The sequence below is a fragment of the Catharus ustulatus genome, chromosome 26 (assembly GCF_009819885.2).
Source record: "Catharus ustulatus isolate bCatUst1 chromosome 26, bCatUst1.pri.v2, whole genome shotgun sequence".
In the NCBI taxonomy this organism is placed as follows: Eukaryota; Metazoa; Chordata; class Aves; order Passeriformes; family Turdidae; genus Catharus; species Catharus ustulatus.
Window position 1 is genome coordinate 4,625,669 of NC_046246.1, and position 21,481 is coordinate 4,647,149.

The 21,481-nt window shown below is 55.5% G+C and overlaps 1 protein-coding gene and 1 long non-coding RNA gene across 2 annotated transcripts; both read left to right on the forward strand.

The window, feature by feature from the left end:
• Window positions 1–12,099: 12,099 nt before the first annotated feature.
• Window positions 12,100–13,126, forward strand: LOC117007504. The gene is made up of 3 exons (XR_004420141.2): window positions 12,100–12,159; window positions 12,441–12,518; window positions 12,966–13,126. It is a non-coding gene; the product is annotated as an uncharacterized LOC117007504 (long non-coding RNA).
• Window positions 13,127–15,012: 1,886 nt separating this feature from the next.
• Window positions 15,013–18,799, forward strand: LOC117007697. The gene is made up of 6 exons (XM_033081020.1): window positions 15,013–15,116; window positions 15,359–15,418; window positions 15,708–15,776; window positions 17,305–17,523; window positions 18,180–18,224; window positions 18,582–18,799. Exons 1-6 carry the CDS (start codon window positions 15,113–15,115, stop codon window positions 18,797–18,799), a joined length of 615 nt encoding a protein of 204 aa, XP_032936911.1. The 5' UTR covers window positions 15,013–15,112.
• The last annotated feature ends 2,682 nt before the right edge of the window (window positions 18,800–21,481 follow it).

Consider the following 21,481-nt stretch of genomic DNA (forward strand, 5'->3'; position numbering starts at 1 on the left):
AATTTACAGAGGGTACAACCGAGGTACAGATTGGAAGGGACAAGACATGAGGTGTCATCAGTCCTCAGCAGTGACAGGAATTGTGAGCTGGGGGATGATCTGGTGCCTTCGCTGGGGAGAAAGTTCAGGTAACATCACCCTCACCCTTCTCTCCAAAGCTGCAGCCTGGCTCCCAGCAGAACAAAAAGACCTCTGCAAATTGCTCCAGCTGTTTGTGCTATAAATTTGCAGAAGAGAGGGTAAAAAGCCCAGGACTCACAGGCCCAAGCTCCCCTGTTGGCATATCCAAAGGTTCACTAAGAATCAAGACAACCAAGCTGGGGTGTGTGGCTTGTGCTGCCCACATCCACTTGGATCTTCCAAGATTAAAACCATGTTCTTGGGGTTCATTTTGAGATGTGGGGTGTAAAGCTCTGTCTAACTTCACTGCTTCATTGTCATAAATTCCCTTCTCCCACCTGGCAGGTGAAAGTCAGGTATCCCAGGTCTTGTTTCTTTAATAAAAGCTGAATGTCTGCTGAAAATCCATCAGCTTAGGGAATGTGATGTCCAATGGACATTTCAGTTCTGTGGTTAGAGGAATCCAGGCTGCCCAAGTTCCTCTGAGCCTTTAATGACTTTAAAAACCATTCTGCATCTGTGCCACACTCCCTGGAGCAGAGCCAGCACTGGTGCCAGTGCCTGAGCATCAAGGACCTCCTCAGTGAGATGTTTTGAATATAAAACCATGAATCTGAGGGACTTCATATTTATATTAGTGTTTTGCCACGTACCATCAATTACCTGCCTTCCCAAAGCACCTTCCCTGCACCTTGTAACAGCTCTTCTGCCACTTGCTCTTCCTGGCATGTCCAAAACTGCTCCCTCTGAAAGCACAACACAACAGAACACTTCTGGAATGCTCCTTGGGATTGTGGTGGGGAAACTGAAGATAAAAATGCAAGTTCTTATAACTCTGCTGCTGGGAGACTTTGGTGCCAGTGGTCAGACTGAATGAGTGATTTCTTCCTTAGTTTGAAGATATCAACCTAGACAAGGGCTGGGATCAACAAAAGACCTGACTCTGTCCTGGAAGCAGCAGCAGGCACCATGCTGTGCTTTCAAAGAGCTCCTGGGGACCACAGCCAGTGAACAGAAGCACATTTCCTTCCTTCCAAGCAGCCTAATTCGTGTCTTCCCAGAGCATAAGGTAGAAATCCCCTGCTGACCCCCAGCTGCACCTATAAAAGATTTGGATTGCCTATAGGAATAAATGCTTTGAAAGCTTTAATAAATGGGCATGGCTGGTGTGGGTGTGTGTGGTGCTCCTTGGTGTGTGTCGTGGCTCAGGTACCTGCCCTGCACCTGGGGATTTGCAGGAAGGGATTGCAGCAGGCAGTGTTTCCAGCCTTGCCCCCTGTCCCCCTGCACAGCGAGGGGCTGGCTCCACTGAACCCTGACAGTGCTGGCAGTCCCTGGGAGCCCAGCACTGCTCCAGCAAATCCTCAGGGCAGCATCGCCCTGCACTGCAGGGCCGGCAGAGCCCGAGGGGTTCAGTGGGTGCAGCTCTGCAGCCTCGGGCTCAGGCCACCCACTCACTTTGATTTGGGCTGGGACAGGGGAGCTGGTCCTGCCACACACGCTGTGTCCCACTGCTCCTGCTGGGCTGGGGCCTTGTCCTGGGTCCTGGGAGCTGTGTGTGGGATCCTCATGGCCGGATCCCTGGGGAGCTCCTGGGGTGCTGGCAGAGCATCCTGGGCTAGCACGGCTGTGGTGCCAGTCACAGTGGTGGCTCATGGCAATGGTTGGTGTCTTGGCTCCAGGCACAAAGATGGATGTGGACACAGGTCTCATGTGGGCAGTGTCTCTGCCTGGGCTGCAGTGGGCAGAGGCTGAGGATGGGACTGGGAGTGAGCAGGAGCTGCTCCCCACAGCCCCTGGCCAGTCTCGTGTTTCACCATGGCCTCTGGCTCCTTCCAGGGTCTCTCTGGAGCTGGAGGACACAGCCAGGAGAGGAACAGCTCTGTGCCCCACACCCCCAGCCCTGCGGTGCCCGCCTCTCCCTCCCAACCCTACATACTTCTTCATATGCCCATATGGAGCCGGCTGGTGTTATGGAATGTTAAGAAGTATGTATTTTTGGGCTGGGACCCCCACGCCGGAGGCCCCCATGACCAGCAGCGTCCAGGAGGCTCCTCCAGAGAGACGATGCGTCCCTGGGGCTGGTAAAAAGGAACCAGATCAATTTGCAACTGGATTTGGTCCCCTTCAACCAGCTGCAGCGGCGCATGAGCTACAGCACCCGCTGCCCCTCGCCGCTGCCGCCGTGCTGCCCTGAGTGGGCTCGGGCTGAGGAATGGGTGCAGGCAGGGGGAGAAATGGGGGTGCAGAGCTGGGCTTTGGCTGGGTTTTGAGGCAGGCAGAGTGGCTGCAGCTCTGATATCCAGACTGCCCGGGGCCCTCGAGGAGTTTCACCAGTGGGGAAAGGCCCCGTAAAGCCACAGGAGCCCTGGCACAGCCTGAGGAGCCCCCAGCCCGGCTCGTCCTTCCCCCTCAGCTCCTGCACCTCCCGTGAGAGGCGGTCGGGGTGAAAGGGCTCCCTGGGGGACACTGCCAGGGTCTGACCCCGAGGATGGGAGAGCCCCTGCCCCGCTCTAGCAGAGACAGAACATCAAGAGTTAATGGGTAAGTGAAATGTAGGGAATGGTTCCAGAACTTCTCGAAAATCAATTGACCTGACCCGAGGTTACCTAGGCCTCAATCTTTCCGGCCGACCCTTGGCCACACAGAGAACAGCACACGTCGGACAGGTTGGTCGTGTAGGGTGCTGAGATCCCTCTGTCGGGATTTGGGGACAGCAGCCTTCCTATGAGGGGGGACAATAAGGGGAGGCTGATCACCTCACTGCACTGGTGGAGCAGCCACTGAGTCCTGGGCCAGGCAGGAGAATGTGTGGAACTGAGGGATATTTCTTGTGAGCGGAGGGGACTGGGGTCTGCAGGGTGGGGCAGGGGTGGCTGGGGGTGATTATGCAGGTCAGCAAAGCTGTACTGACCCCACCTGCCTGCCTTGTTCTTGCTTCCCAAGGGACCAGGCCTAGAGCAGACTCATCTCTGCTCTCGCTCACACCCAGCCCACCATGGGTAAGTTCAGTGGCTCAGGGGGTTGAGGGCACAGAAGTTGCAGTGGGACAGATCAGGGGGGCATGGGGACCCTGGGGTTCCCCCTTCTCCCCTCTCCTGCTGGGTGTCTGCAGGGCTGAAGGAGGGTGGGGCTGGGAGAGCTGCTGCTGCCCCCGGGCCCCTGCCCTGCCTGGCACAGGGCACTGGGCTCCTTCCAGGAGGAGCTTTAGTGCCCTCACTCCTGTTCTTCTGTCATTTTTCCTTCTTAGTCTTTATTCCAGCTGTTATTGCCTTGTCTGTGGGACTTGCCGCCGCAGCATTAGGATTTGGATTTGCAGGTGAGCCTCTGGCATGGGATGAGCTGTGCTGGGCTTTGCTGGTGGAGCTACTGGGAGGGAAGGGGCAGCACTGGTCACTGCCTGGAATTCTGCCTGTCCCTGCTGCTGCAGCCCTGCACACTGCTCCTCTCCTGCTGCCCATGGGGTGTCCCCACACCTGCACCCCCAGCCCTTGCTCCCTGCTCTGGTCCCTGGGTGCTTTTGGGGAGGCTGGTTCTGGTGCTGGTGGCAGGGGGAGATGTGGGTCACAGAGAGCACCCTTAAACTGTGCTGTCCTTGCTACTGCAGCAGCACTGGTAAATGGTGACACCATGGACTTCTCTATGAATTCCAAGTATTTTGCCTTCTGTTTCAGAATTGGTGATTGCAGAGGACAGGGATCTGGGTTGTGCTGGGAGGGAACATGGGGCTGTATCCTGGGTTTCCTGTGGAGCTAAATCAGCCTTTGAACCCCTCACTGGTCTGAATCCAACCTAAATCTGGTGAAGGCATAAATTCCCAATGTGCCGGGAAGAGCCAGGACCTGCTGGGGTAGGGGTCAATGCTGAGGGCATCAGGGGCTGTGCAGGCAGGTGTCTGACCTGTGGCAAGAACTCCTGTGTCCACTGGCAGCACTGATGAGAGACAGAAAGGGAGAGCAGAAATGGGTTGGATGTGCTCAGGGAGCACAGCTCACTGCAGGTACAGACCCTGGCACAGTCTGGGGAGACTCTTACTGGACTGAAGCTTTTCAGGTGCCCCCACAGCCTAAACCCCTGAGCCTTGGCTGCATCCTGGAGCATCCCATCACCCACAAATGGCAGTCATCCCCTAAAACACCAGCCTGAGCACCCTGCAGCCACTGAGGGGCTCTGGGTCCAAGGCACACATTGGCCATGGCTCCAAACACAACGATCTCAGCTCAGGGGTGGCTGCGGGCACAGAAGCCGTATGAGCAGTGCCTGCACCTGGGCTGCACTGGGCAGAGGCCAAGGATGGGAATGGGGCTGGGCAGGAGGTGCTCCCCACAGCCCCTGCACCACCTCTGCTTCACCATGGCCACTGGCTCCCATCCAGGTATTGCATGGCTTTGTTATAAACGGATTCACCTTGTGCTGGTGACAGTGACAGACTGTGTTGACTAGTGCTGTGTGTCTTCTACTGTGCCCCTTGTGTCACCTAAGGGCTGACCCCACACTCAGCTGAATTTCAGTTCCTATATTCTCTCTATTATTTTCCTGAAATACATACAATTATGTAACGTTGTTAAACAAGGCAGCACAGTATTTCCCCAGTACCCTGAGCACTGGCCTCCCAGGGCAGTGCCAGCAGCATGTCCAGGGCCTGGGGTGGCCCTGGGAGCAGGGTCCAGGTTCAGGGGTGCCCCGTGTGGCCCCACTGCCTGCACTGCCCTGGGTGTGGGGACACCTGATGGCAGCAGGGAGGTGAGGTCTGTGGGTTCTGCTCCCCCATGGGGTGCTCTCCCTTGCTAGGGGAGATGGTGGGGGCCCTACGCTTAGGCCGGGGCAGCTGAGGGGCCTTGGACTGATTTCTCTTCCTCTTCCCCAGGACTCCTGACAGCTCTCGGTCATCACGCTGTTTTTTGCTGCATTAGAGATAATTTTCCTCCCACGGGCTGCTCTGGGGCTGAGCTTTGGTTTTGTGCTGAGCACGGGGTTGATGAGTTTGTAATGGCTGAGCTTGCCCAGAGCCAAGGCCTGTCCTGCCCCTCACAGGGAGGGCTTTGGGAGCGTGTGGGAGGCTGGGGGGAGGCAGGGACAGGGACAGGTGACCGATGGGCTGTCCCAGGTGTGACATGAATGAATGGACAAAGGGGGGCACATTTGGAGTGATGGTGTTTCTCTTCCCAAGTGTCTGGCCTGTGTGAAGGGGCCCGGCTTGGAGATGTTGAACCCCTCCCTGCCCATGGGAAGCAGGGAATGAATTCCTGGCTTTGCTTTGCTTCTGTGCATGGCTTTTGCTTTCCCTATTAAACTGCTCATTTCAACCCACGAGTTTTCTGGCTTTTACTCTTTCACTCTTCCCCTGATCCCGACTGGGGATGGAGGGGTGTGGGTGAAGATCGAGCGGCTGCGAGGTGCTTGGGGCTGGCAGGGCTTGAGCTGCGACAGCCACCAGGGCTCCCAACAGGGCTCTGGTGTGGCTGCTGTGCCGTGACCCCCGGTACACACCGGGACCCTCGCAGCTGTGTGCCGTGACCCCCGGTACACACCGGGACCCTCGCAGCTGTGTGCCATGACCCTGCACTCTGGAACCCCTCAGTTCCTCAGCTGGGATCCCCCCCCACTCCCGTGCCCCCCTTGCTGTGTCTGACCCCCGAAATAAACACTCACGCTCAGCCCTCTGCCCTGGGCGTGCCTGGGACGGGGCGGTCCCGGGGGAGGATCGGGATGGTTCCAGTTCGGCACTGCGGGCAGGTGAGCAATGCTGTGGGCAGGTGGGCAGAGCGGGCAGCATGGGCAGTGCTGCTCCTTTCCCTCTTCCACCTTCCCCGTCCTCTTCCTTATCCTTTTCCTCTCCTCCCTCCTGCCCTCCTGCCGTGAGACACAGAGGTGAAGGAGCTGCCACTGGAGCACTTGCCCAAGGACTGGCACTTGGGTTCACTGACAGGGTGGGGGCTGCAAGTGCTGGGGCTGGAGAGACTCAGGATGCTGCTGTGAGGGAGGGACAGCACCGGCCTGGATTTGCAGGTTTCTCTCTTGGTGCCAAATTGGGCTGATATATATCCTGCTGTCATTTGATGCAGTATTCGGGAGGAAGTCGGATGAGGATCCCAAGGGGTCAAATTCAGATGAGGAACCTGGGAAAAATACAGCTCCTACTTATGAGCCGAAGAAGAAGACAACTTCAGATGAGGAATGCAGGGATGAGACAAATCTTGATGAGCCCAAGAAGGAGATAACTTCAGATGAGGAGCCTGGGGAGGAGACAACACCTGATGATGAGCACAAGGGGACAGGTGCAGTTGAGGAATCCGGGAATGAGGGAAATCTTGGTGCTGAGCTCAATGATGAGGCTAGTCCAGGTAAAGTGCAGGGGAAAGTGTCCATGTTAGACATTGGGAAAAACTCTTGATTGAAAGACTGATTGGGCACTGGAATCATCTGCCCAGGGAAGGGATGGAGTCACTGCCCCAGACCATGTTTATAAAAGGACTGGACATGGCAGTCAGGTTTAGTTGATGAGGAGGTGTCAGGTCATAGGTTGGATCTCAAATATCTTTTCCAGCCTAATTCATTCTGTCATTCTTTGTGACTTCCCACGAGAAGCCAAGGAGATGCCTGATCCCAAGATTTCTGCCAGGCAGCCTGGTAGGCACTGGGAAGCCCCAGGAGCTTGGCCACTCTCTGAAGAGCTGGGGATGTGCTGGAGTGACAGGGGCCCTGAAAGCAAGGGCTTTGGGAGGTTTGGGGGGTGGTGGCAGGGGGAGATTTGGGTCACAGAGAGTACTCTTAACACTGCTCTGTCCTCCCTGCAGGAGTGGCACTGGTTGGCATCCCAGCATGCAGAGACGCACTGGGGCTCACAGGAGCCGACATCGCCGCTGGCTCCATCGCTGACAAGGGGGTTACAGCAGCTGCCATCGCTGACGGTGGAGGAAAGGCCGTGCTGCCACCGGTCGGTGAGTGGGGAGGGCAGGGCAGCTGGGCTTCATCTCCAGGGCAGGGAACAAACCAAACCAGCCCTTGAACTCCTCACTACTCTGAATCCCTCTGAACTCTCAGGGTTCTTCGCTGACTGTGTCCAGTGCTCGGTCACTGCACAGGCAGCCTCCATGCTCCTGGGGCTTCACACCTCGATCTGTCTTTGCAGGAGCTGCAGGCATGTGTCGTGATACCAAAACTGGGCAAACACATGCACAGAGCAAAGTTGGTGGAGTAAACGGTTTTTTACTGTCCAAGAGAGGCAAAGCTAAAATAAAAGACCAAAATCTAAGTGACAAACCCAAGAAAAAGAAACTCGAGTGATGAACATGAGGAGGAGACAACTCCAGACGAGGAACCCAGGAGAAGCCAAGCAGGTGCCTGACCCCAAGGCTTTGCAATGCACAATGGCAGGTGCTGGCAAAGCCCCACAGACCCCTCAGGGCTTTGCCTCCCCTTTCAAAAGCTTTGGATTCTCTTGAGCAACAAGTGCTCAATAAAGGCACTTTTCCTGCAGCAGAGATGGTGTTTGTGTGTCACTGCAGCTCTTGGGTGATGGTGGCATTAGAGGGTGAGAGAGCACCAAGAGCACCATCCCCACATGAAATCTGTGAGATTCTGCTTTTCAACTGTGTATTGGTTTTACATACTGCTTTTAGATTCCAGCATCATACAGGAAAGGAGGATGGATGCAGTCTTTAATTAAGGTTAAAGGTTTTTAATCACTATTCCAGAATACAGATATGACTGAAACAAAAACTATTTTGAGGCTCTCAATAATTCACTTATTACCATACACTGAAATCTAGAAATTCTTGTATAAGAAAAAGACTGTTTAATACAGGTGCTGATGCACTGGTGACCTAGTTACATCTTCTGAAGTAACATTTTGCAGTTTTACAGCACCTTTCATCACAGGGCTGCAAAGCATCCTGTAAAATTCTGCCTCATAATGCCTAAACGAGGGAGGAAAGTCTGGCCAATTTACAGAGAGTACAGCCGAGGTACAGACTGGAAGGGACAAGACATGAGGTGTCATCAGTCCTCAGCAGTGACAGGAATTGTGGGCTGGGGGATGATTTGGTGCCTTAGCTGGGGAGAAAGTTCAGGTAACATCACCCTCACCCTTCTCTTCAAAGCTGCAGCCTGGCTCCCAGCAGAACAAAAAGACCTCTGCAAATTGCTCCAGCTGTTTGTGCTGTAAATTTGCAGAAGAGAGGGTAAAAAGCGCAGGACTCACAGGCCCAAGCTCCCCTGTTGGCATATCCAAAGGCTCACTAAGAATCAAGACAACCAAGCTGGGGTGTGTGGCTTGTGCTGCCCACATCCACTTGAATATTCCAAGATTAAAACCATGTTCTTGGGGTTCATTTTGAGATGTGGGGTGTAAAGCTCTGTCTAACTTCACTGCTTCGTTGTCATAAATTCCCTTCTCCCACCTGGCAGGTGAAAGTCAGGTATCCCAGGTCTTGTTTCTTTAATAAAAGCTGAATGTCTGCTGAAAATCCATCAGCTTAGGGAATGTGATGTCCAATGGACATTTCACTTCTGTGGTTAGAGGAATCCAAGCTGCCCAAATTCCTTTGAGCCTTTTATGATGTTAAAAACCATTCTGCATCTGTGCCACACTCCCTGGAGCAGAGGCAGCACTGGTGTCAGTGCCTGAGCATCACGGACCTCCTCAGTGAGATGTTTTGAATATAAAACCATGAATCTGAGGGACTTTATATTTATATTAGTGTTTTGTCATGTACCATCAATTACCTGCCTTCCCAAGGCACCTTCCCAGCACCTTGTAACAGCTCTTCTGCCACTTGTTCTTCCTGGAATGTCCAAAACTGCTCCCTCTGAAAGCACAACACAACAGAACACTTCTGGAATGCTCCTTGGGATTGTGGCGGGGAAACTGAAGATAAAAATGCAAGTTCTTATAACTCTGCTGCTGGGAGACTTTGGTGCCAGTGTTCAGATTATATGAGTGATTTCTTCCTTAGTTTGAAAATATCAACCTAAACAAGGGCTGGGATCAACAAAAGACCTGACTCTGTCCTGGAAGCAGCAGCAGGCACCATGCTGTGCTTTCGAAGAGCTCCTGGGGATCATAGCCAGTGAAGAGAAGCACATTTCCTTCCTTCCAAGCAGCCTAATTCGTGTCTTCCCAGAACATAATCTAGAAATCCCCTGCTGACCCCCAGCTGCACCTTTATAAGATTTGGATTTCCTTTAGGAATGAATGCTTTGAAAGCTTTAATAAAATTGCATTGCTGATGTGTGTATGTGGTGTTCCTTGGTGTGTGTCATGGCTCAGGTCCCTGCCCTGCACCTGGGGATTTGCAGGAAGGGATTGCAGCAGGCAGTGTTTCCAGCCTTGCCCCCTGTCCCCCTGCACAGCGAGGGGCTGGCTCCACTGAACCCTGACAGTGCTGGCAGTCCCTGGGAGCCCAGCACTGCTCCAGCAAATCCTCAGGGCAGCATCGCCCTGCACTGCAGGGCCGGCAGAGCCCGAGGGGTTCAGTGGGTGCAGCTCTGCAGCCTCGGGCTCAGGACACCCACTCACTTTGATTTGGGCTGGGACAGGGGAGCTGGTCCTGCCACACACGCTGTGCCCCACTGCTCCTGCTGGGCTGGGGCCTTGTCCTGGCTCCTGGGAGCCGTGTGTGGGATCCTCATGGCCGGATCCCTGGGGAGCTCCTGGGGTGCTGGCAGAGCATCCTGGGCTAGCAGGGCTGTGGTGGCAGCCACAGTGGTGGCTCATGGCAATGGTTGGTGTCTCAGGGGGCACTGAGCAGCGACTCTGCTGCCTGTGGGTGCTGGCCCAGTGACATGAGGCTGTATTTGGCACCCGGGGGGTTCTTTGCTCAGGGGGCTCAGGGGCATGTGGATGCAGCTCCTGGTGCTGAGTCACTGCAAACGAGCTGGTCAGGGGCATGGGGGTGTGGTTGGTGGGTACGTTCCTATGTTGTTCCAGCTGCAGCAACCTTCAACTGCTCTAACAAATACACAGGGACATTTGGAGTGTGGGGACCCTGGAGCTTGCATGGTGGCAGGGGAATCAGCTGGTGCATCCTGACCCAGTGCAGCAGCAGCAGAAGGGGGGATCCCTGCTAAGCCAAGAGGCAGGGCCAGGGGAATTTCCCTTGTGGAAGTGGCTCCAAGCACAGGCACCCACCTGTGCCATCCATCCGTGCTGGTCCGTGTGGGCTCATGGGATGCAGCCCTTGGCTGTGCCTCCATCTCCTCACAGCTGCAGCTCCCCAGGTGTCCCCACTGCCAAACTGCTCAGCCTCGGCTGCATCCTGGAGCATCCCAGCATCGACAAAGAGGAAACAACCCCCCAAAACACCAGTCTGAGCACCCTCCAGCCACCGAGAAACTCTGGATTTGAGGCACACATGGATTTGCCACGGCTCCAGGCACAAGGAGCTCTAGGATGGATGTGGACACAAGCCCCATGTGGGCAGTGTCTCTGCCTGGGCTGCAGTGGACAGAGGCTGAAGATTGGACTGGGAGTGAGCAGGAGCTGCTCCCCACAGCCCCTGGCCAGTCTCGTGTTTCACCATGGCCTCTGGCTCCTTCCAGGGTCTCTCTGCAGCTGGAGGACACAGCCAGGAGAGGAACAGCCCTGTGCCCTGTGCCCCCAGCCCCGCAGCACCCTCTCTCCCTCCCAACCCTACATACTTCTTCATATGCCCATATGGAGCCGGCCGGCGTTATGGAATGTTAAGAAGTATGTATTTTTGGGCTGGGACCCCCACGCCGGAGGCCCCCATGACCAGCAGCGTCCAGAAGGCTCCTCCAGAGAGACAATGCATCCCTGGGGCTGGTAAAAAGGAACCAGATCAATTTGCAACTGGATTTGGTCCCCTTCAACCAGCTGCAGCAGCACATGAGCTACAGCACCCGCTGCCCCTCGCCGCTGCCGCCGTGCTGCCCTGAGCGGGCTCGGGCTGAGGAATGGGTGCAGGCAGGGGGAGAAACGGGGGTGCAGAGCTGGGCTTTGGCTGGGATTTGAGGCAGGCAGAGTGTCTGCAGCTCGGCCCTCCAGACTGCTGTGGGTGTGAGTTAGAGCTGAGGAGTTTCAGAGGTCCCAAACCTGCTCAGGAGATGCCCCGTGAAGCCACAGGAGCACTGGCACAGCCTGAGGAGCCCCCAGCCCGGTTCGTCCTTCCCCCTCAGCTCCTGCACCTCCCGTGAGAGGCGTTCGGGGTGAAAGGGCTCCCTGGGGGACACTGCCAGGGTCTGACCCTGAGGACAGGAGAGCCCCAGCCCTGCTGTGGCAGAGACAGAACATCAAGAGTTAATGCGAAAGTGAAACTCAGGGAGCAGTTCCTGAACTTCTTGAAAATCACCTGACATGACGGAACCTAGGCCTCAATCTTTCCAGCTGCTCCTTGGCCACACAGAGAACAGCACACGCAGGACAGGTTGGTGGTGTAGGGGTGCTGCGGTCCCTTGGTAGGTATTTGGGGACAGCAGCCTTCCTATGAGGGGGGACAATAACGGCGAGCTGCTCACCTCACTGCTCTGGTGGAGCAGCCACTGAGTCCTGGGTCAGGCAGGAGCCTGGGTGGACTGAGGGATATTTCTTGTGAGGGGAGGGGATCGGGGTCTGCTGGGTGGGAGATGGGTGGCTGGGGGCGATCGTGCAGGGCAGCAAAGCGCCACTGAGCCCACCTGCCTGCCTTGTTCTTGCTTCCCAAGGGACCAGGCCTAGAGCAGACTCATCACAGCTCTCGCTGCCCAGCCCACCATGTGTAAGTTGGGTGGCTTGGGGGGATGGGGTCCAGGGGTACAGAACCTGCAGTGGGAGAGATTGAGGTGGGGGGGAGACACAGAAACCCTGGGGTTCCCCTTCTCCCCTCTCCTGCTGGGTGTCTGCAGGGCTGAAGGAGGGTGGGGCTGGGAGAGCTGCTGCTGCCCCCGGGCCCCTGCCCTGCCTGGCACAGGGCACTGGGCTGCAGCCGGGAGGAGCTCTAGTGCCCACACTCCTGCTCTTCTGTCATTTTTCCTTCTTAACCTTTCTTCCAGCTGCCATTGTCTTGTTTGTGGGGCTCGTCGTAGGAATTGGACTTGTAGGTGAGCCTCTGGCATGGGATGAGCTGTGCTGGGGTGCACATGGGGGTGCTGCTGAGACGGAAGGGGCAGCACTGGCCCTGGAATTCTGCCTGCCCCTGCTGCTGCAGCCCTGCACACTGCTCCTCTCCTGCTGCCCATGGGGTGTCCCCACACCTGCACCCCCAGCCCTCGCTCCCTGCTCTGCTCCCTGGGTGCTTTTGGGGAGGCCGGTTCTGGTGCCTGTGGCAGGGGGGGATGTGGGTCACAGAGAGGACCCTAATGCTGTGTTTTTCTCCCTGCAGTAGCGGCAAATGGTTCAAGGATGAGAATGGGTGCAAGGAGGAACCGCGCGGGATCTTTTGACTTCGCTTTTGAAGCTGGTGAGTGGGGAGGGCAGGGGAGCTGAGATGTGCGGGGTGGGAGCACAGGGCTGTACCCTGAGGTTTCTCTGAAGGCAAAGCAGCTCATTAACTCCTCCCTGGTCTGAATGTACCTGTACTTTGGGAAAGGGATCAATCCCAATGTGGTGGGAAGAACCAGAACCTTCTGGGGTAGGAGTCAATGCTGAGGGCATCAGGGTCTGTGCAGGCAGGTGTCTGACCTGTGGCAAGAACTCCTGTGTCCACAGGCAGCACTGGTGAGAGACAGAAAGGGGGAGCAGAAAGGGCTTGGATGTGCTCAGGGAGCAGCACTTGCTGCAGACCAAGTGTCTGTTACACATTGAGGACACCCTTGGTGGAGAGACATTTCTGGCTGTCCCTGCCTCGTTCTTGTCCATCAGCAGGCAGCCTTGATGCTTCTGGGACATGACACTCCTGTCTTTATAGGGGGAAATGAACAGGCCCTCTCTCCAAGCATCTGCCCAAGGAATGCTGTCCAGAGGAGGAACAGATGACCACAGCACAAGAACGAAAGCACATTTCCCTCCTTCCTTACAAGCTGCCGTATTCGTGTCTTCCCACAGCAATTGCTAGAAATCCGCCACTGACTTGCAGCTTCCCTTTTAACAGATTTGGATTACCTTGAGCAATAAATGCTTTGCAAGGTTTAATAAATGGGCATGGCTGGTGTGTGTGTGTGGTGTTCCTTGGTGTGTGTCGTGGCTCAGGTACCTGCCCTGCACCTGGGGATTTGCAGGAAGGGATTGCAGCAGGCACTGTTTCCAGCCTTGCCCCCTGTCCCCCTGCACAGCGAGGGGCTGGCTCCACTGAACCCTGACAGTGCTGGCAGTCCCTGGGAGCCCAGCACTGCTCCAGCAAATCCTCAGGGCAGCATCGCCCTGCACTGCAGGGCCGGCAGAGCCCGAGGGGTTCAGTGGGTGCAGCTCTGCAGCCTCGGGCTCAGGACACCCACTCACTTTGATTTGGGCTGGGACAGGGGAGCTGGTCCTGCCACACACGCTGTGCCCCACTGCTCCTGCTGGGCTGGGGCTTGTCCTGGGTCCTGGGAGCCGTGTCTGGGATCCTCATGGCCAGATCCCTGGGGAGCTCCTGGGGTGCTGGCAAAGCATGCTGAGGGATGTATGGCTTGCACCACAAGCTCTGGGGCCTTTTGAGTTTGGGGCTCTTTGACTAGGAGAATTCTTTGTGCTTTTGTTTTTGGGCCTTGTTGACTCCGGGGATTTTTTGAGTCTGGAGGCCTGTGATTCTTGCTGTTCAGCTTTGACTCCAGCCTGCCAGGCTTCTGTGCTTCATTGCCCTGGCCCTAGCCTGCTTTTTGTTCTTTTTGCCCTTGCTCCAGACTGTCTTTTGGCTCTTCTGCCCTCGCAGGCTCATACTCACCCTCATGTCTGTCCCACCTCCCTGTGTTCCTGCCTGCCAGTCTGGTGCATCATCCCTGTGCTCCTGCCTGAGCCATCTGTGTCTGACCCAGCTCACCCCAATCCTATCTCTCCCCCCATTCCTTTTCCATTTTCCTTTCTCCTTCTCTGTCTTTTCTAGCACTTTTTTGTAGGATAACTTCTTTTTTTCTTCATTTTTTTTGTTGTCAATAAACGGTTTTCAGATACACTGTTATTTTGGTTGACTCAATTTCCTTCCAGATTATCTATTTTTAAAAGAATTTCTTGTGTTCCCCATAGTGGAAGAGCAACAAGCTTCCCACAGGGACAGCCCCAGGGTTCAATGTCCTGGAGATGGGGGAGCCCCAGCCCTGCTCCAGCACAGACAGCAACATCAAGGGTTGATGAGAATGAAAGTAAACCTCAGTTATTAAGCAATTACTTGTAAATTACCTGTCCTGATATTCCCTGTTGGGATCTTTCCTGCAGCACTTTGACCCTCAGAGCACAGTACTCACAGGACAGGTCCATGGTGTGGTGTGCTGGGTTCCATGGGGGGTGTTTGGGGACAGCACCCTCTCTCTAAAGGGAGGAACAATAACAGGGTGCTGCTCACCTTGCTGCACTGGTGTAGAGAGTGAGATAAGATAGAACTGAGTTACAGGCTGTGGGATGCACCTGCAGAACGCCATGGCAGCACACAGAAGCTTATCTGCCCTGACCTTGGGAGGAAATGCCGCTTGGAGACGCTCTAGGGAGAGAAGTCCGCTGGAATCTGCCAGGTCCCTGAACAACATGTTATCATCCTGTAAAGAAAGTGCTCCTGACGTGGCAATCTGTGATAGGTCACTTAGTAAAAAAAATCCTACATAAGGAAATACTGGGTGTTGAAGAAGGGTGTAAAACCAGCTCCTTTCTCTCAGTACGTCTCAATATCCCTGTGTGTCTGAGTCCTGTCCTCCTTTGGACGCACACCAGCGGAGCAGCCAGGTAGCCCAGGGCCAGGCAGGAGCCTGGGTGGGGTCTGAGGGGTACCTGCATTCGTGGGGTTTCCTGGGTCAGGCAGGGGTGGCTGGGGATGATCATGCAGGGCAGCAAAGCCCCACTGACCCCCCCTGCCTGCCTTGTTCTTGCTTCCCAAGGGACCAGGCCTAGAGCAGACTCATCTCAGCTCTTGCTCACACCCAGCCCACCATGGGTAAGTTGGGTGGTTCAGGGGGTTGAGGGTACAGAACCTGCAGTGGGGCAGGTTGATGGGGGCACAGGGTCCCTGGGGTTCCCCTTCTCCCCTCTCCTGCTGGGTGTCTGCAGGGCTGAAGGAGGGTGGGGCTGGGAGAGCTGCTGCTGCCCCCGGGTCCCTGCCCTGCCTGGCACAGGGCACTGGGCTCCTGCCAGGAGGAGCTCTAGTGTCCACACTCCTTATGTCATTTTCCTTCTTAGATTGGTTTCTAGTTGCCATTGCATTCCTCCTTGGAATCATCATTAGACCTGCAGTTGTAGGTGAGATTTTGACACGGGATGAGCTGTGATGGACTTCACTGGTGGAACTGCTGGGAGAGAAGGGGCAGCACTGGTCACTGCCTGGAATTCTGCCTGTCCCTGCTGCTGCAGCCCTGCACACTGCTCCTGTCCTGCTGCCCATGGGGTGTCCCCACACCTGCACCCCCAGCCCTCGCTCCCTGCTCTGCTCCCTGGGTGCTTTTGGGGAGGCTGGTTCTGGTGCTGGTGGCACCAGAGGGGAGATGTGGGTCACAGAGAGCACCCTAACACTGCTTTGTCCTCCCTGCAGCACTGGTAAAGGGTGAGGCCATCAACTTCTCTATGAATACCAAGTATTTTGCCTTCAGTTTTCGAATTGGTGAGTGGGGAGGGCAGGAGAGGTGGGTTGTGCTGGGAGGGTACACGGGGATATATCCTGGGCTTCCTGTAGAGCCAAATCACAGGCTTCTGTAGAGCCTTGAACCCCTCACTGGTCTGAATCCAACCTAAATCTACTGAAGGGATCAATCCCCAATGTGGTTCGAAGAGGCAGGACCTGCTGGGGTAGGGATCAAGGCTGAGGGCATCAGGGGCTCTGCAGGCAGGTGTCTGACCTGTGGCAAGAACTCCTGTGTCCACTGGCAGCACTGGTGAGAGACAGAAAGGGGAAGCAGAGAGGGGTTGGATGTGCTCAGGGAGCACAGGTCACTGCAGGTACAGACCCTGGCACAGTCTCAGGAGACTCTTACTGGACTGAAGCTTTTCAGGTGCCCCCACAGCCTAAACCACTTACCCTCGCCTGCATCCTGGAGCATCCCATCACCCACAAGAGGCAGCCATCCCCTAAAACACCAGCCTGAGCACCCTGCAGCCACTGAGGGGCTCTGAGTCCAAGGCACACATTGGCCATGGCTCCAAACACAAGGATATCAGCTCTGGGGTGGCTGTGGGCACAGAAGCCGTATGAGCAGTGCCTGCACCTGGGCTGCACTGGGCAGAGGCCAAGCATGGGAATGGGGCTGGGCAGGAGGTGCTCCCCACAGCCCCTGCACCACCTCTGCTTCACCATGGCCACTGGCTCCCATCCAGGCATTGCATGGCTTTGTTGCAAACTTGTGTGCACGGCTTTTAGTTTCCCTATTAAACTGTTTCTTTAAACCCACGAGTTTTCTGGCTTTTACTCTTCCACTTTCTCCCTGATCCCGACTGGGGGTGGAGGGGTGTGGGTGATGATCGAGTGGTTGCGAGGTGCTTGGGGCTGGCAGGGCTTGAGCTACCACAGCCACCAGGGCTCCCAACAGGGCTCTGGTGTGGCTGCTGTGCCGTGACCCCCGGTACACACCGGGACCCTCGCAGCTGTGTGCCGTGACCCCGCACTCTGGAACCCCTCAGTACCCCGGCTGGGACCCCACCCCTCTCACTCCCGTGCCCCTGTTGCTGTATTTGACCCCCCAATAAAGACTCACGCTCAGCCCTCTGCCTCCTTCCCAGGCGTGGCTGGGACAGAGCGGTCCCAGGGCGCTCCCGGGGCGAGCATCGGGACCGTTCCAGGCCAGTGGGCACTGCGGGCAGGTGAGCAGCGCTGCAGACAGGTGGGCAGAGCGGGCAGCATGGGCATCGCTGCTCCCTTCCCTCGTCCACCTTCCCCATCTTCTTCGTTTTCATCTTCCTCTCCTCCCTCCTGCCCTCCTGCCGTGAGACACAGAGGTGAAGGAGCTGCCACTGGAGCACTTTGCCCCAGCAGGTAAAGGAGGACTGGCACTTGGGTTCACTGCCAGGGTGGGGGCTGCGAGTGCTGGGGCTGGAGAGACTCAGGATTGCTGCTGTGAGAGTGTGGCCTGGGTCTGCAGGTTTCTCTCTCGGAGCCAAAATTGAGCTGACATCTATTCTACTATCACTTGTTGCAGGAGAGTCCAAGATAGTCTTGGCATCACTTGATGCCAAGATGTCCAAGAGGAAGCCAACTCTGGATTTGGAACCCAATAAGGAGACAATTACAAATGAGGAATTTGTGGAAGAGCCCAAGAAGGAGAAAACGTCAGATGAGGAACCCAGGGATGAGACAAATCCTAGTGAAAAACCCAAGGATGATCCTGGTGACAGTCCTGAGAATGAGAAAAGTCCAGGTAAAGTGCAGGGGAAAGTGTCCAGGTTAGACATCCAGCCTGATAGGCACTGGGAAGCCCCAGCAGCTTGGCCACCCTCTGAAGAGCTGGGGATGTGCTGGAGTGATAGGGGCCCTGAAAGCAAAAGTGCAGCTGGGGCTGCAGAGGTGCTGGGTGTGCAGTCAGGGCCCAGGTACCTGCTGAATGCCTTGGGATTTGCTGTGCTCCAGGAAGGGATTCCAGTGGGCAGTGCTTCCAGCCCTGCCCCCTGTCCCCCTGCACAGGGAGGGGCTAGCAAGGCAGTGGCTGAGTTTGTTATGAGCTCTGATTCATCTGGTGCTGGTGGCAGGTGACAGACTGGGCTGACATGTGCCCTGTGTCCTGTGTTGTTCCGGGCTGGTGGGCAGGGCAGGGCAGGGCAGGGTGGGTGGGCACTCTGGGGTGAGCCCCTTCTCCCTTTTCCTCCCACCCTGGAGGGCAATGGCACTCACCCCACCAGGGGCCTCTTCCCAGGGGTCTTCAGGGGCTGGAGTAAGATGAAGGCAGGGGGAGGATGGAGCAGCTGCTGCTGGCCCTGGGATCCTGCTCTGCCTGGCACAGAGTGCTCTGCACTGCTCAGGGGAGCTTTGCTGTCCATGCTCCTGTTCCTCCTGCCCTCCTGCCATTTTCCTTTTCAGGGAACAGAGCCATTAAAACTGTCATTGGAGCCACAGTGGGAGCAGGTGAGGATCTGGCACTGGATGAGCAGTGCTTGGGTTCACTGCCCGGTCCCAGTTCCCGGTGGTCCTGGGGAATGCGCTGGGGCTGAAAGAACCAGGATTGGGGAGAATTGGGATGCAGGGAGGTGGAGGGAAAGGGACAGCACTGGCCACTGCCTGGAATTCTGCCTGTCCCCACTGCTGCAGCCCTGCACACTGCTCCTCTCCTGCTGCCCATGGGTTGTCCCCACATTTGCACCCCCAGCCCTCGCTCCCTGCTCTCGTCCCTGGGTGCTTTTGGGGAGGCTGGTTCTGGTGCTGGTGGCAGGGGGAGATTTGGGTCACAGAAAGCACCCTAATACTGCTCTGTCCTCCCTGAAGGAGTGGCACTGGTTGGCATCCCAGCGTGCATAGGCGCACTGGGGCTCACAGGAGCCGGCATCGCCGCTGGCTCCATCGCTGCCAAGATGATGTCAACAGCTGCCATTGCCAACGGGGGAAAAGCCGTGCTGCAGTCGGTCGGCGAGTGGGGAGGGCAGGGTAGCTGGGCTTCATCTCCATGGCAGGGAACACAGGGTTGTATCCTGGACTTGCTCTAGAGCAAAACCAGCCCTTAAACTCCTCACTGCTCTGAATCCCTCTGAACTCTCTGGGTTGTTTGCTGTGTCCAGTGCTGGGTCACTGCACAGGCAGCCTCCATGCTCCTGGGGCCTAACACACCAATCTGTCTTTGCAAGAGCTGCAGGTTTCCCTCTTGCTACCAAAACAGGGCTGACATCTGTAGCCTCTCCTCCACCAGAAGAGCGTCCCAAGGCAGATTTCATTGTGGATATGTTCGGTGTTTGTTTCCGTGTTGGTGAGTGGGGAGGGCAGGGTAGCTGGGCTTCATCTCCATGGCAGGGAACACTGGATTGTATCCTGGGCTTGCTCTAGAGCCAAACCAGCCCTTAAACTCCTCACTGCTCTGAATCCCTCTGAACTCTCTGGGTTGTTTGCTGTGTCCAGTGCTGGGTCACTGCACAGGCAGCCTCCATGCTCCTGGGGCATCACACCTCAATCTGTCTTTGCAAGAGCTGCAGGTTTCCCTCTTGCTACCAAAACAGGGCTGACATCTGTAGCCTCTCCTCCACCACAAGAGCGTCCCAAAGCAGATTTCATTGTGGATATGTTCGGTGTTTGTTTCCGTGTTGGTGAGTGGGGAGGTCAGGGGAGCTGGGCTGTGCTAGGAGGGAGCACGGGGCTGTACCTTGGGCTTTCTCTGAAGCCAAACTAACCCTTTAATTCCTCACTGCCTCCTAATCAGCAGGCAGCCTCAATGCTTTTGGGACATGACATTCCTGTCTTTATAGAGGAACTCTACAAGCAGAGCAGAAAGCATTCTTTCCAGAAGAAGAACTGATGACCACTGCCAGTGAACAGAAGCACATTTCCTTCCTTCCAAGCAGCCTGATTCGTGTCTTCCCACTGCAGGACCTGGAAAGACCTTGCTGACCCCCAGCGGCCCCATTACCAGATTTGCATTGCTTTGAACAGTAGATGCTTTGAAAACTCTAAAAAAAGGGCGTTGCTGGTGTGGGTCTGTGGTGGTGTTTGGTGTGTGTCGTGGCTCAGGTACCTGCCCTGCACCTGGGGATTTGCAGGAAGGGATTGCAGCAGGCACTGTTTCCAGCCTTGCCCCCTGTCCCCCTGCACAGCGAGGGGCTGGCTCCACTGAACCCTGACAGTGCTGGCAGTCCCTGGGAGCCCAGCACTGCTCCAGCAAATCCTCAGGGCAGCATCGCCCTGCACTGCAGGGCCGGCAGAGCCCGAGGGGTTCAGTGGGTGCAGCTCTGCAGCCTCGGGCTCAGGACACCCACTCACTTTGATTTGGGCTGGGACAGGGGAGCTGGTCCTGCCAGACACGCTGTGCCCCACTGCTCCTGCTGGGCTGGGGCCTTGTCCTGGCTCCTGGGAGCCGTGTGTGGGATCCTCATGGCCGGATCCCTGGGGAGCTCCTGGGGTGCTGGCAGAGCATCCTGGGCTAGCAGGGCTGTGGTGGCAGCCACAGTGGTGGCTCATGGCAATGGTTGGTGTCTCAGGGGGCACTGAGCAGTGACTCTGCTGCCTGTGGGTGTTGGGCCAGTGACATAAGGCTGCGTTGGGCACTCGGGGGCTCTTTGCAGGGAGCAGTGGCATGTCTGACCATATCTCTTGGTGCTGTGTCACTGCAAACGAGTTGGGGAAGGCAAATGGAGCTGTGGCTTTTGGGTGCCCCCTTACTGCTAATACTAGTGGACAAATTAACTCATTAGATAGAGGCTTTCCCCAGCTCTAGGGCTACAGCGCAGACTGTATCAAAATTTCTTCTGGAAGAAATTATTCCTCAATACAGAATAATCTATTTTATAAACTCAGATCATGGAATACATTTCACCTCAAAAATTATTAAACAATTGTCTGGAGCTTTGGGAATTTGGTGAAAATATCATACCCCATGGCATCCCCAGAGTTCAGGACAAGTCGAGAGAATGAATCAGACATTAAAAGCACAATTATCAAAATTAATTGTAGACACAAAAATATCCTGGCCAAAATGCTTCCCATTAACATTATTAAATATCAAAACTATACCGAACTCTGAAACAAGGTTGTCTCCCTTTTATATGTTATATGGAATGCCTTATGACCACAGAATGCCAGTGGGACATCCTAGGATAGAGGATAGACAAATACAACCCTATCTAATAGCAATAAATAAAAATTTGCAAGAATTGTGGAAACAGGAAATTATAACACAAAATGCTCCTTTTGAGTTCACCATACCCAAAATCCAACCGAGAGACCAAATTCTTATAAAAACCTGGAAAGAGGTCTCCCTCTCTCCTCACTGGGAAGGTCCTTTTCTTGTCCTTTTGACCACAGACACAGCAGTCCGGACAGCAGAAAAGGGCTGGACAGACGCTTCTCGGGTGAAAAAGATTGAGACAAAGGAAGAGACACCCGAGTGGAAAGTTGCCTCCTCCCCAGGAGATCTCAAGATAAAGTTGCACCGGTCAAGTAAATGAATAGAGATCAAATAAGGTGTATAATACCCAGGTGGGCATGTTTTCCGTTTGTCTATTTCAGGTGCGAAATTTGTTGCAAGGTTTGGGTCACACATTGTATTAAAGGAGCGAGACCTAAGGCTCTGTGTACTAAGTGTCTCGAAGAAGAACTGTCTCTGACTGACGAACTCCTCATACTTGCCACTAATTTGAATCTCATTGAATTAAACTCTCCAGTGTGGTTATTCTTGCACCGGC

Bases quoted from the DNA above. Each gene is read 5' to 3' on its own strand.
- LOC117007697 (XM_033081020.1), top strand. The intron at 15,777-17,304 runs GTGAGTGGGGAG...CACTTGTTGCAG, and splicing joins TGCCTTCAGTTTTCGAATTG to GAGAGTCCAAGATAGTCTTG. The intron at 18,225-18,581 runs GTGAGGATCTGG...TCCTCCCTGAAG, and splicing joins TGGAGCCACAGTGGGAGCAG to GAGTGGCACTGGTTGGCATC.